We start from the raw sequence: 14,986 nt of genomic DNA, 5'->3' as shown, positions 1-14,986 counted from the left end.
TTGTTAAAAAAAGTATAACATATATTTTTATATGCATTCTCAGTAATTATGAAAAAAAATTAATGCTGGTCCAACCGTAGGTTATTTTTTATTGTTGTATGCATGCCCATATTATGTTGTTCAAAAAGAAAAACTTTTAGATCAATGTTATTATTTGTTTATGTTCATATCTATTTAGTTAATTTTATTATTGAAAACGAAAGCGTACAGTTCATATTTTATGACACAAAAACGGCACTCGTGAAGATGAAGTGTTTTTGGCCCTTTTATTTTTTATATACATATGCATATTATTTTTTAATTTTAATACATATTATTTTTTCATTTTGATACATATTTAATTTGCTTATAATTGGAAAAGAGAGACAGAGAACACTCCCTGCTTAATTATTTCTGATTTTTTTTTTACTCGTACCTCAATTAATTTAATAACGATTCAGAAATTTTAATTGTAATTTTTATTGATTACATTTAGGTGCATGAACTGCCACCTGAGAAGCTTAAAACACGAGACGTTGTGCATATCGACATTGCGAATGATCCCGTATTGCCTGTCGATTACAAGCCCACTGAGGATCCAACAAAGTGAGTACATATGTATTTGAAAATTATATGTATGTGTGTAAACATTTAAAAATGTACATAGGTGAGCTATGGCCAGTGCAAACCGCTATAACAATTAGTAAAATTTGTTGGAAATTATAACTCGAAAGTTCTGACCTGCTCTGAGCCAATTTCAGTTGAAAAATTTAAATGTAAATCAATGTTTATTGCAAACACTACTTTTCATTTCACGATCGGGCGCATACTGTCTAACATGATGCATAGATAACATAAATAGCATGATTGTGGTTGTTTCATGTGTTCAAACAAAAACAAAATTTTGCCAAGCATGCTATTTATGCTATCTATGCACCATGCTAGACAGTATGCACCGGATCGTGAATACTCCTATAGGTTTTCTATTTCTCACCTTCAATTAACAGAATCAAAAAAATTTAAAATAATTTTCGTGTTTTAATAAAAATTATTTAATATTAATTTAAATATTTAATTTTCATTAAGATTCAAGTCAGAGAAAACCGGTCGTGGCCCACTGGTGGGTCCAAACTGGAAGAAAAGTGTCGATCCAGTCATGACGTGCTACAAGCTGGTGACATGCGAATTCAAGTGGTTCGGTTTGCAGACAAGAATAGAAAATTTCATACAAAAGTCAGAGCGACGATTATTTACAAACTTCCATCGGTGAGTAGAGAATACAATTTTTTAATACTAAGGGCGTGCGTGAATCGGTAACAAAGTTCCATGGGGAAAGCTGTTGAATAATATTTTTACTATGGTGAGACAGTTTTGCCAATGTGTTGTGTGAAATGAAATATTTATGCGGAATAAAATATTACAAATCGAAGTGAAATTAATATTTTGAGAAAACATCTACCATCGTTGATTGCAATTCATCAATTTAAGCTTTTATTTAATGAAAAATTATACACATCAACAATCTTTGCGATTTTAAAAATTTTCTATGCATTTGTCAAAAAATTCACTAGCCTCATGAGCTACTGAAATTTTATTCACCTCATAGTTGTCAAAAAATTACTCGCCGCGAACTTTGTTACCGGTTCCCACACGCTCTAACAACAGAATTTTCAATGCAAATTTTAGTAATTAAAAATTTTACCTTAAATATTTCAAATATTACTACAAAAACTTTTATGCAATTGAGTGTCATAATTTTAGGAGATGTACATATATTTTTGTATATTTTAAAATATTTAGAAAAAGATTCATCAATTTTCTTACAAAAATGTTTGTAAAATTCTTTACCAGCTCAATTTCTCAAGTTTTCTCAACTCAATTTCTCAAGTTTTCTAAGTTGAGCTGCTTTGGAAGAATTCTCCAGGAGTAATTGATACCTAAAAGAAAAAAAAAACAAAAAAAACAATGTTTAACCAAATTTTTTGTTCAAGGCACAGAAAAAAAAATTGTAACAATTAATTATAATTTTACTTTTGGAATGTTATTAAAATATTAATTCAGATTTTGCAAATAATGCAATGAGCAAGACGATGCGCTTGATTATAGTAAATATCTCTGCATGAAAAGGAACGACAAACCAAAGAAACTTCTAATAAATTTTCACTTTTTATTTGCAGCCAAGTTTTCTGTTGGATGGATCGCTGGCACGGTCTGACAATGGAAGATATACGCGCTATCGAGGAGAAGGTCAAAGAAGAGCTCGATAAGCAGCGTCAAGTGGGCGAGGTGCGAGGCATGCGTGCCGATACTGATTAAATGCTAAACAAAAAACCAAGGAAAATTAGACAAGAATATGACAAAAGTAACAACCAAACAACACAAAAATAAAACTACAGCAGCAACTACAAAATTAGAACCAAAAAAAAATAAAAAATCAGAAAACACCAAACCGGCGAAAAAAAATCAAAACAATAAAGCAATAGTAGAGATGAACATTAGCACACATNAAAAAATCAGAAAACACCAAACCGGCGAAAAAAATCAAAACAATAAAGCAATAGTAGAGATGAACATTAGCACACATTCTTAAGAGATTTTCATATGCACAGCCCAAAAACATTCAACAGCCATAAAACATAGTAAGTTGGTAAGCAGATTTATAATAGCAGGAACTACTCTACTACTACTGAGTGGAAAGTGGTGTAGTTGTACAGTTATAAATATGCATACATGGACATTCTGTACATAATATACTACATACTTATATGCGTACTGTAGACACTATTTTTGCCAGCAGTCACCACAGCAAAATTAAGGAGAAAGTATATGAAAGTGAACCATCAACAGCAAATTTAATTTTTATGTTTTTTCTTTTTCATTTAGTTGTATGTAAATTTTTATTATAATTTCTACGTAAACTCTTTTTTTGCACTTACATACAAATAGCTTAGTTAAGCGTACAATAACAATAAAATATATTTATATTTGAAACCAGTCAACCAACCAACCAACCAACAGAAAAGCACTTTAAAATACCAACAACAACAAAACAATAGACTTGCCCAATTTAAGAAAGATTACCGTATTAAAATAAAGCAAAGCAAGAAATTTATTATACATAATAATTATAAAAAAGAAAAGAAATTAAAAAAGAATAATGCAATAGTTAATTTTTAAATAATATATAAGTATAATTCACAAATTTAATGCGTTTATATATAAATATTATACATGTATGTATGGCAAGGAGAAATTGAAACAATTACAAGTATCTAAATTAAATTGATTAATAAACGTTTAAAATTAAAAAATAAAACAAATAATTAAATATATAATTAAATAATTATTACACTTCATCATCTTCTATGAGAAATATAAAAATAAAATTTAAATCATGCCGATAATCATCTAAGCACAACCCTCCTCTCCTCTAGCTCAACCACAACAGCATATAAAGCCATTCTAAAAACAAAAAAAAAAAACTTCATATAAACATAAAAATGTATAGAAGCATTGTAAATTCGAAGGTTAATTGAAGACGCCAAGGAGAAATCTTAGCTAAAGTAGCAGCCGTGAGTTAGTATGGCTGACTCCCAAGCGAAGAAGCAGCAGTAGAAGCAAGCAGCAGAAGTGGCGATCGCAGCTAAAAAGTCATACATAAGTTCAATTTTAATAACTCATTAATGAAAACTTAGAACTCCATTTAAATTAAAAAGAAAACATACACGAAAAAAAACACAAAAACAAAAAAATTTAGAGTGAAGAAATCCGAGAGAAAGCTAAAAAAATGTTATTTAATTGTACGAAGATTTGCTTATACATAGTAATTGCGACAAAAAGTAACTTATATAAACTATGAAAAAAACTAGAGAAAAAGCTAAATAAAAAAGTTGAAAAGTATATAAATAAAATGCAAACCTAAAAGAGTAAAGCAAATAAACAAAATGAAAAGCAAAAGTAAATGTATTTTAGTTTTCGTAGATTTCGTAGACAGATTTTTAGGGAAGTGGAAATGTTTTTTTTTTTTTGGAAAAGGCGCACACATGTGATATTTGCTTACGTTAATTTAAAATTAAAAAAATTCGTAGAATAATTCTTCTAGTAAAAAAATCAACTTACATTGCCGTGTTAAAAAAAAGCACGCTATTGTCGACCAAAGACAAAGTTGAGTTCCACATTTTATTTATTTAAGCTACGAGGTTCACTAAACAAGTCGAACGTCCTTTGCGTCTCTATGGGCTTGAATGGTGACAGAGGCGAACGAGTCGGCAATCGTACGAACACAAATTACTTGAGTCGTCAGTCGCCGGAACAAATTGGGATTATAACATACGAAAGCAAACGTATCGTTATTTGATTGAAGTCGCAGTACATTTGAAGATCACAATCGGGTCCGGATTTACTTAAAATTTCGCCCTGTGCCCGGTGAAAAATGCCGCCATTTATCTTTATACTAATAAAGGCCATCGTGCATGAAAAGTGAGCTTAAGCTCCGATTCGATTTTCAGTACAATTTCCTTGAGCTTGAGCTCACTTCATCAGTGCGAAATATGAGTTTCAGCTCAAGCTCACCTTTTTTGCATGAGGCCCAGTGTATTCTACGCCTGACCCCGCTGCAGCGATATGATGCGCAACACCGGAGCTCAAAAAACCTTCTATACAACTTTTAATTATTTCGAGAGAAACAGAAATATTCTTAAAACTAAAAAAAAAATGACACTAAATATTTTTTCCAAAATTAATATTTTATCGGAAAGCTTATGAAAAGTGCTTCATAAAGTAGACGTAGAAAACTAAAATGGAGCCACTCTAGTAAAAGTTAAGCCCAGTAAAATTAGATCAAATTGGTACGAAGAGAAAAAATTGTAACGGCGATTTTTTGATGCACGTAGATCATGGATCCATAGTCTTGGCCCTAAATTTCATATGGCAACATACCGTCATCTAGAATTTTAAGTTTTTGGGGTTTTTGCGATTTGCAAGCTTATTTTGTATTCGCAAAAAGAGGTTAAATACAAATTTGTAGAGAATTTATTTTCCCTCATTTGTTATATAGGATTTAAAAAAAAACATTTTGTATTGTGATCATAAATTTTAGTTTGGGTTTTGTTCTCCAAACGCCGCTATCCAATTTCTATGTAGAATTGCTCGCTGATTTGTGGCGTGCTGTTACACAAAGGTCCCGTACAGTTTTACTCAGACTCCGAACGGCGATTGTATTTTTATGAAAAGCTGTTTTTCATGGCAGAAATACACCCGGGTTTGCTATTGCGTGCCGAATGTTACTCAGGTGTACGTGACGTATGAGTAACATAAAGTTTTATTTTTTTTATGTTTTCATAAAAAAATAAAAAAATGGCATGAGTAATTAATTTGTCAGAAACTATCAGTCCTATCGGAAAGTGATGGATAAATGGTTTATGGAGAATTTTATTAGCTTTCATTTGCCTCATCTCATTTTAAGATTGTTAAATTCGTTCGTAAGATATACGTGATTAAGTGAAACCACTTTTTGTTTTAAGCTGAATAACGGTAAATTGCAAATATCTCGCCAACGTATCCATAGAAAAAAAATTAAATAAATTTTCGGAATCACCGGAAAATTCTACATAGAAGTTGGATAGTGGCATCCATTGAAAATTTTTGCTGTAAACCAGTGTAATTAGCAAACACTGCGAAAAAAATTCGCATTGTCACGGTTTTCGCCATTTTTCGACAATTTCTGTTGAAAATACGTAGCATATTGAAATTTCAAGGTTGTAGAGATATTAATTCTCCACAACTTTTGTACGAAGCGACGTAAAATTCATTTCCATATCACGTCAACCGGTACAGTACGATATCCAAAATTTTATAGGACGGATTACAAAGATTAAGGCCTTAAAATAATTACATAGACGATCTCAATTGAAAACAATGGCAAAGAACAAAACGGGAGCAATGTCTTAGGAAATTTTTTCTCGAAGAACAATTTGGAAACTAAAGTCTCAGGAATGTTTTGACAGCGAGAGAACAACATTTTACTCATAGCGCTGCAATAGTTTCAAATGTTTGAATATTCAGCATCATTGCGAAAGTCATGTCGAATGCAAGTCGTTTGTCGGGAGTCGAATCGTATCGAAAATTTCATATGATTGCCTAAAATTTCGACTCGACTATTGTATTAAAACGGAAAAACTTGGCAGCACTGGTTAGTGTTCGACAGTTTTCGTCGTCTACTTATTTCAGCACGACAATAGGCAATGCCAATATTGGCGAGTCGTGCATTTTAGTCTAATTTACGATATACATATGCAATGAGCCTGATTATTATCAAAGGGTGCCTCGTTCCATTTAGACGCCCGGGGCGTCGTGGCTTCTTTAGCTGGTCCTGCTATTAATACAAAAAGAAGAGCAGAATTCTATATTAAGCTGAATTCTTTCTCAAATTGTCTTTAACTTTTCAAATATTTTTCGGATTTAGCACACACTCGATTGCCCTTTTGTGATTTAATGGTCGTTCGAACGAACGTGTACGATCAGTCAGTAGTTCAAGGAAAAAACTTATTGAAAACTTTGATTAAACGCTAGTGAAAGACCAAATGGCGGTGAAATTAACCGATTTGCACTTATGCAGATTTACATTCTAGAAATTACTTTGGAGATGTGCAAAACTAATTAAAAATAGTACTGGACCAAGGTTCAGCGAAACGACAAAAATTACAACAACTGAGATTATCTGATTTAATCTAATGTCATTCGGATCTGAAAGTATCCAACGTGGGTCGCCATGCAGGTAACAGAGGAAGAGGAAATCCTCCCTTTGCGATGGAAAGCATCTACTTGACTTCACTTGGCATTTCCGATTGGTGTCTGCACAGAAGAGAAACGGCTGGCGTGCTTTCCTGGACTCGGGGCGAAAATGAAGTGGAAGAGAATGTCATTCGGCAAAAGACAAATTGCCTGTAAAAAACTGGAAGAAGAGGAATGACGGCACTTACCAGCAATCTTTGCATATACCCAGCGCTCATCACCTGTTCCATTCTCTATACATATGTGTTACTACTATATGAGCATAGGTAGGTATGTATGTATAATGATCGATTTTATTGTACTTAAAAAGGATCACCATTTATTTCCGTAAGGTGGCGACAATATCGACAGCAATAAACAGATACTGACTATTTATTGTATAGCTCCAACTGCGTCGGACTGGAGTCGGAGTAAGAGTTTTGCCATCTTAACTGAGATTAGATGCATCTTTTAGGCTCTCCGAACACTGTAATGTATGTCAGGTTGCAGTCTTCGCAGTGTTCAGGTTGCAGCGCGGAGTCTCGATCAAAGACCTAGACGCGAAACGAATATTCCTCTTCGCTGCTATTCAGGTAGCCCTGAAAGGCGTATATCTCTGATTGAGATGACCTACTATTATATTTATGAACTCGTGCTCATTATTCTAGAAACAGTATGTTAAAGAAATACCAAGGACTGCTGGCTTTCCTATAACAGGTAAGTCTAAGATGAAAATAAATAAAACGGACTATTTCTATGGCCTGTTTAGCTGTCATTATTTTAATACATGGCAAACATATTTCCACACTTTCTCGCCTTTCAAAGCTTACAGTTAAGTGCGTATCTCAAGGAGGTAAAACGGGGACATTTGAAAAATAAGTGATCTGCGTCTTCGGTTACTGCTGGTCCGCATTAAACGCAATAATCTTTAAAAAGCTTTGTGCTTTGATTACCGTTAGGCCTTTTGAATGAAAATTTCTCCTCAAAGCGGATTACATTAATAAACATCCTATCGGCTGACTTTTAACGAAGAAAATCGCAGCTAAGAATCCAGTCCAACAGTCCTGGTGAATGTACCGTACAAACGTCAGTAATAATATTTCCTTGGCTCTGGCTATAAATACTGTGGCATGCCAGGTCAGCCCCAACTAGAACAAACATTAATTTTTGAGGAATACCTCAGATTTACTTTGAATAATTTTGGTTTACACATATTTCATGCTGAGTATGTAGTGTCTAATCCAATCCACAATATAATTTTTTTGGTTACACATAAAATTCGATTCATTCTACTATTTAGATAAGATCTTCGCCGCTCAATCGACCAACCAAAAGAATTGACGCACTTCATCCTCGTTGGATGGACGACAGTGGGGTGGTCCTTCGTCTGGTGCGCCTTCGGCAATCAATGAATGTCTGAGCGCTTGCATAGCGAGTGTATTCCGTTTGGATACTTTAGCCAAGTCGACAATACGCTCAGGATAGTGCACACCAACTAGACACTCATAGCGCTCCTGCAGCTCTTGAGGCATGCGCCAAGGTTCGTGACTAAACAAAAGAAAAAGAAAAACGAACAAAGAGAAAGATTAATCGGCAATGTGTCTCCTCCACCCTATTTACTTATTAAATTTACTACCACTTACATATATTCCTGCGGCACATTTGCCAACTCTGGCACATACTGCCTTATGTATTCGCCTTTCGGATCGAGTCGCTTCGAAAAGGCAATCGGACATGATACCAATGAGGAGTCCAGTAGGCGCTCAAATGCTGACGATGAAACCCACATCCAATTGCCTGCACAAACCGACCAATCAGCGTCCAACAAGTACTTGAGAAAGTGCCGCAAGCCGTGCTCCCAGTTTTGCCAGAGTGCGCCACGTGTCAGGAAAGTGGCCACCGTATTGCGCAGCGTGTGGTGTAACCAACCTTCGGCCAGCAATTGACGCATCGCCGCGTCAATTAGCGGGAAACCCGTATGACCGCTGCGCCAACGTTGCAACTGATCGGCAACTGGCTTGGCCCATGGAATACTCAAGCAGATCGCATTTCCCTCCATGCGATCGTAATTAGGATTATTTACGGACATAGTATAAAAGTACTCACGCCAAATGAGCTGCCCCGTGATGTGTTCGCCGCCAGTCATATGAATGCCCTGGTAGAAAGCTTGCATTTGTACGTTTTTGAAGAGATCATGTACACTCCAGTAGAAATGGCGCACTGACAAACAGCCGAAGCGTAGATGTGCGCTCATCGATTTCGGAGACTCGACTATGTTAGGACGTGCCTGATTCGGAAGATAATAGCCATTTTTGAAGGCGTGCTCCTCGACTTTAAGACGTTCGGCAAGTTGTAGTAGGGCCTGTTTTTCGCCACCCTGCCACTGCATTTTAGCTACATAACACACGCTATCCGGAAAGATGTTAAAGTCCTCTGGTATGGGGAACTATTAATGAGGAGGAGGAAAAACATAAAAAAATAGTGTATTGAAATATCAAAAAAAAGTCAGTGTACATACCTGTCTAAAGGCGTTCAATTCCATGAGCAGACTCTCGGGTAGTTGCAAAAGTTCAACGCCATCCCAGTTGGGGTCCTCGACTGGACGCGGTGGCAAGCCAATTATTTCCACGGTGTGCTAAGAAATAAAGAAAATGTCAGTTCCAAATAAGTGAAAATTAATTCTGCTTTCTAAAACACTTACTAAAAACATCTGGTATGTTAGCGGTGGTATTCCACCATTCGTACTAATGACGGTGCGCGGGTCCCATAGCGTATGTGAGACCTTTTCCACAGCCTCAATGCCTAGTTCGCTGCACAAGGCGCGCACCGAGTCATCACGCTGATTCCAAATTGGTTCACAATCTTGTTCGAAACAGATCTTATTCAGCTGATAGTGCTCATTCAAGCGTCGAAAAATAGCCGTAGGGTTGCCTTGAAACAGATACAGTTTACCCAAATCGCCACCAGTATTGCCTAGGGCCTGTAGTTGACTATTTATGTCGGCCAAAGAGTTTAATAAGAAACGCATGCGATTATAGCCAACCGTGTTGGTGCCTGGAAAAGGATGAAAATATAGTTCCATGTAGTTTTTTAATCGAATTTGCTTTTTTCAACTGGTTGATATGTAAAGTGGCCTCTTTAATAGTTTAGTTTAAATCCCATTAAGCGTCTCTCGAAAACAATACGTAGGGTACTCTAGGGCCTCTTAGTATGCAGCTACATTTGCTTGGCTATAATCCGTTCTGCACTAGGCAGCGGGAGCAACCCATACGCGAGATGCATTAACCAAGCCGTGGGGAACTTTGGCTCACGACAGAAAGAGACAGATCTTTGGTTTGGCCACTTCGACATATTCAGTTTAAGGGCTCATTGAAGTTTGCAGCACGCGGCTCTCGATATAAATGCAATGCATATTTTGTATGAGTCCAGTATCTGGTTTGGGACCCACCACGTCGTGAAACAAATTGCCAATGAAAACGAAAATAAAGTCACATATGTATGTGATCCTCTTTCATCGACAATTGCGGAAAAGGTTTAAAGAATAATGCTTTAAAGGTACATATACAACTGAAATGTCTGATACCCTTGGAAAGACTATGTGGAAACATCATCGCCATCCAAGAGATGTGATGAAGTGACAAGTCAAGAAAAACTTGGGGTTGTTCAAACTTTATGCCCGATTTGTGGTAGCAGAGAGATTCCGTCATTGAAAAATTTTGTTTAGCCTGCTGACCGAGTTGCTCGCCACAAATTCGTGTAAGAACAAGAACGATGATCTAGTGACCGATGCCCAGAAAGTGCTTAAATTACGGGGAAGATGAACCCCAGTCGAGTACGATGAAGTTTACTGCGAACTGTCAATTTGATATAATACGGAACAGTTATCGCAGAGAGAGAATTTTGATAGGTGGGCATCAGAGATCAGTTGCGGTGTATCGCATTTTCGAATACACCGCAACGACATTTATTTACTGTACCACTCAAACTCAATAATACTTAGTAACGAAATCTACCGCCACCCGCAATCACCACAAGCTCAAATGATGTCGAGGTTTGAGTGTTTTGTGCTCGATCAAAGCGTCGTTACTGCATAGTGTGGCACAGCATTTTCATGTCGCCTTCGGTTATGCCGTGGTATGAGCGGTCGTTTAAACAATTTTAGTCGTTCATAAATATTAAAGAAGTTCACTGAATATTGTAAGTAGTATTCTTTTTCTTGATTTTTAATCTATGCAGGTAGAAAATGCTTATATAATTATGCTTGCTATTTTCCAATAGAATATATTATCGTTTCTTCCTTTATTTTTATACAGAATTGAATGTAGTAAATATCAGGTGCGTTCGTTTAAAATATCCAACAGAAACCAACCAACTGCCAAATTCCGGCGAAATGTCATCTGTTCGCTCACAAGAGAGAAATATCCAAAATAGTACGCGAACAGAAAATTTGCAGAAACTTGCAAGTTAGACGAACAGCTGATATAATTTTTGTTTACATACAAAAGTGTAAAATTTAAAACGTACGAAAAGTCATCGCAAAGTGTTATACTGACACAGTTTATTGATTAAACAAATAACTACTTATTTCTTACAAGTTTAATTNATAAATATTAAAGAAGTTTACTGAATATTGTTAGTATTCTTTTTCTTGATTTTTAATGTATGTAGGAAGAAAATGCTCATAATTATGCTTGCTATTTTCCAATAGAATATATTATCGTTTCTTCCTTTATTTTTGTACAGAATTGAATGTAAATATCATAAAGTTATTTAAGTTTACATTTTTCAATAGATTAAAGAAAATGTCTGATAATCAAGCTTTTGTTGCTGAGCAGATTGCTAACGGCACTTTCTCCTTGTCACATCGACACAAGGGCAGAAGTTTCGTCTGGAACATACTGTCCGAAATCTTTAAAGAAGATGGAGCTGTTGTGGAAGGGTTAGTATACTGCCGTACATGCTGTAAGTTGCTTAAATACGCAGGTAATCAAACATCTAATTTGTGTCGGCGCAAATGTTGTCAAGCCCTTAAACAGCCACAAGTTTTAAGAACTGTCACAGCAGACGATAAGCAAAAAGCTATCGACACATTTACAGCATGGATCGTTGAAGATTGCCGCCCATTTTCAGTTATTAATGGGTCAGGCTTTCTTAAGCTTGCGAAATGTTTTATTAAAATTGGTGCAAAATATGGCGAAAACGTTGATGTTAATGACNGAATGGTGGTGAATAAATGCAAAAAAAATATCCCCGCTTGTCAAAATTCGCGCAGCAATTTCGTTCTATTCCTGCAAGTAGCGCAGATTTTCGTTGGCAGGAAATATTATAACAGAAAAGCGTAACAGATTAGGGCCGAAGTCAGTTGGTAGTCTAGTATTATTTTTACATTCTTATTATAAGAATTTGAATAAAATATAAGAAAATATTAAATGTTCTTTAAAATTACAATTGCACTTTATTATACTATAAGTTGATGGGCTATAAAACTGCATACCAAATTTAATAATAAAAAACATTCAACAAACAAAGACAGTAGCCAAATATGATTAAGACGTGGCAAACGTATTTATTTTTCCCACACTGCACATATTCATAAAATATATCGTAATACAAAACGCATGGTGATTCATATTTTTTTAAATTCCAATAAAAATATTTTCGTCCATGTTAGGAGTTTAGGACAAGTGGAAGTTCGAGGATCATTAAAGTTTGAAAAATGCATTTCCGATAAACTAAAGTTACGTATTGTTATCTCCAGAATGCGAATCTGTGGCAAAAGCATGAAGATGTCATTTAGTAAAAAACTTTTTGGAAATAATCTCATCAGATGACAAAACAGTTCAAGCTTAAAAACTCTGCATTATAATAAAAAAAATCAACGGAATTGTAAAAAGCAGTTTTTTCTAACTTTTTTCAAAGAAAAACTTGAATATCTGAACCAAAACCATTTCGATTTAGACTCATGAGGTATCATTGGAAAGGTATTTTCTCACTCTTTTTATTTCTTTGCAAAAACAAGTCATCCAAAGTATGAAAGAGAACGGTAGGATGAACGAGCGTCATTCCAAGTTAAATTCAACTGTGTTGGTGTTTGGAAAAAAAGTAATTTTTAAGAAAAAAAACCGACTTCAATACTCATATAAAAATTTCAGATTAACGGTAATTTCTTCATCATTCGATCATCGTATCTAAACCAAATTAGTATGGGTAACACCTTTATAGAATTATAGAAATCCAAGCCAAGACGAATTTATACAAGGTGGTGTTGTAAAATCAGCTGATTTCTTCGCCTTTCATGTATTTTGTTTGTGCTTTTACTGATTTGACAGCACACCCATCAAAAGCAAAAACAAAATTCATGTAAACTTTGGAGTGAATTGAGATTTGACATAACACACTCCATACAAAATACATGTGTGTGTACAGAAATGAGCTACAGCTCACGTTAATTTCAATGTTTTTCCGAAATATTTTGGTGGACGTCTTCAAATATAATGGATTTTGAAATGCTGGCGGCAAAACCGCAACTTTTTTTTGTGATGCAGTCTAATTCACTTACATACACGAAGTACTTAAATCCCCTAATTCAAATTGAATTTGCCTTTTTGGGGAACAGGCAACCCTTCTAAGCGTAGTTTAGAATTTAAGCCTCTTTAAAACTATTTGGATTGATACCCATATTGCTATAATTAATTTACTTTATTATATACCTATTTAACTGAAATGTAATATTTCAAAAAAAACAAATCCTTATTGCACATCTAAAGATCCTTTAATTTGAAGGCTCATTATAGACTATGTAGGTATACCTAAACACTAAAAGAACACCCATTTTTAATTTTCAACTGCATTTACAGTGATAAATAGTATAGAAGTTATGAGAAAATAAAATGCATTTTTGAGTTCAGCGGCCTCAAATTCACTAAAGAAACAAATTTTTATTTAGATCATCCATAATTCTAGTTTTCCCACATTTTATATGGAACGAATGTACTGTGCGGAGGGTCGGAAAGTTGCGTTTGTTTCGATTAACAGGGAGCTTCGCCCTTTACTCTTCTGTATGTAACTCTTCTCTCTAACTATTCTCCAGTCTACATTTGCCTATTTGATCTGCTGTCTCTGGGCATTGAATTTAAGCTGTTTCTAAGCGCCGATCGCCGACCTTCTTGTTTGACATTTGTATACAAAATATTGAGTAGATCACACTCACCTTTCGCTCGAACTCGCTCTCTCTCTCTCTCTCTCCCTCCGCACGTTACTCACCTGCACTTTCGCCATCAAAAATGAAAAGCGGTATCAGTGCCACCCCCTCTGCCTTGTCCGAAACAGCCTCCAGCAGCGCTGGATTATCGTGCAAACGCAAGCCATGGCGGAACCACAAAACATTCGCTCGCTTCATCGTAATGTGCGGCGCTCAGGGATGTAATCACCGCCGCCGTTGCAGCCGCCACTCGCTGGCACGAAACGCGCTTGCACAATGCACTCAAGTATTACAGCACAGCAGCTGAACGATTATAATTTAATTCAAATATGCTGTAATATGTTTTTAAGTTTTTTTCGCTTTATACGTTTTTGTTTTATTTGCGGTCTTTGTGCGCACTTGCATTGCTCTCCCACTGTAGTGCACTTTTCACTACAAATACAAATACAAATACAGTCAGTCCACACAACTACGAATATTGTTTCCAGAATATTGTTAAATGCAAGTGGCTTTGTACACTGCAGCTGCTGCGGTTTAGTAGCTCTCAGTTCAGTTTCATTTCCAGTTGTAAATGCTTCAGACTAGCGCTCTACTCAATGGCGACCTTCTCGCGTCAGCCACTTGTTGGCAAATGCAATTAGCGTTGAGCAAACAGTTAGTTTTCTATGCTTTCTCATACCGTTCTGCTGACGTCGCAGTTGCCAACTTTTGCACAAGCCAATCCTCAGGGGGTAGAGCTGCAACCCCTCCGTATTGGCATTTATTCTAATCTATTATTCTTTCCAATTGTTGCACGTTTTTCGTTATACCTTTTTTTATTAGATGTGCGGCGTTTCTTTCGAGTTTTCATGGAAATCTTTTATGCAGTACTTATGTATTAGTGTATGTATTAAAATGCCTAGATTTGCGTGTGTGGGTGAATATATTATCAGATGAGTGCTGTTCTGGCAACTGTACCGCAAAAACGCACGAGTTGTACCGTTAGAATGGAATATAGGGTACTAAGTGTAGGCCTATAAATACGAGGGATAGGTT

The 14,986-nt window shown here is 35.7% G+C and overlaps 2 protein-coding genes across 2 annotated transcripts in view; one reads left to right on the top strand and one right to left on the bottom strand.

Annotated features, from left to right (window-relative positions):
* The window catches only part of vib (phosphatidylinositol transfer protein vib), a gene marked incomplete at its 5' end in the record, with an annotated part of 9,276 nt that extends 6,870 nt beyond the window's left edge, over positions 1-2,406 (top strand). The window contains 3 exons of the mRNA XM_017623808.1: positions 476-585; positions 1,066-1,245; positions 2,157-2,406. Of these exons, the coding sequence (XP_017479297.1) occupies positions 476-585; positions 1,066-1,245; positions 2,157-2,295 (429 nt within the window). The remainder of the gene's footprint in view (positions 1-475; positions 586-1,065; positions 1,246-2,156) is intronic.
* A 5,514-nt stretch (positions 2,407-7,920) lies between these two features.
* Positions 7,921-14,595, bottom strand: cry (circadian regulator cryptochrome). Its single transcript, XM_017623807.1, has 5 exons — positions 14,014-14,595; positions 9,452-9,804; positions 9,269-9,385; positions 8,394-9,196; positions 7,921-8,298 (listed from the first exon to the last, which is right to left on the bottom strand). The coding sequence occupies exons 1-5, from the start codon at positions 14,147-14,149 to the stop codon at positions 8,067-8,069; spliced, it is 1,641 nt and encodes a 546-aa protein (XP_017479296.1). The 5' UTR covers positions 14,150-14,595; the 3' UTR covers positions 7,921-8,066.
* Positions 14,596-14,986: the final 391 nt, after the last annotated feature.

This window comes from Rhagoletis zephyria, unplaced genomic scaffold (genome assembly GCF_001687245.7).
Source record: "Rhagoletis zephyria isolate East Lansing unplaced genomic scaffold, Rhagoletis_zephyria_1.1 Rzeph_scaffold_03366, whole genome shotgun sequence".
Taxonomy (NCBI): Eukaryota; Metazoa; Arthropoda; class Insecta; order Diptera; family Tephritidae; genus Rhagoletis; species Rhagoletis zephyria.
This window is presented reverse-complemented; position numbering and strand designations above follow the sequence as displayed.

What these genes read in the sequence shown, in the direction of transcription:
- cry (XM_017623807.1), bottom strand. Translation starts at nt 14,149, where the DNA reads ATGAAGCGAGCGAATGTTTTGTGGTTCCGCCATGGCTTGCGTTTGCAC. An exon ending in TAACATACCAGATGTTTTTA is followed by an intron (nt 9,386 to 9,451) that starts GTAAGTGTTTTA and finishes TTTATTTCTTAG; the next exon opens with CACACCGTGGAAATAATTGG. An exon ending in AATGTGCCGCAGGAATATAT is followed by an intron (nt 8,299 to 8,393) that starts GTAAGTGGTAGT and finishes TCTTTTGTTTAG; the next exon opens with TCACGAACCTTGGCGCATGC.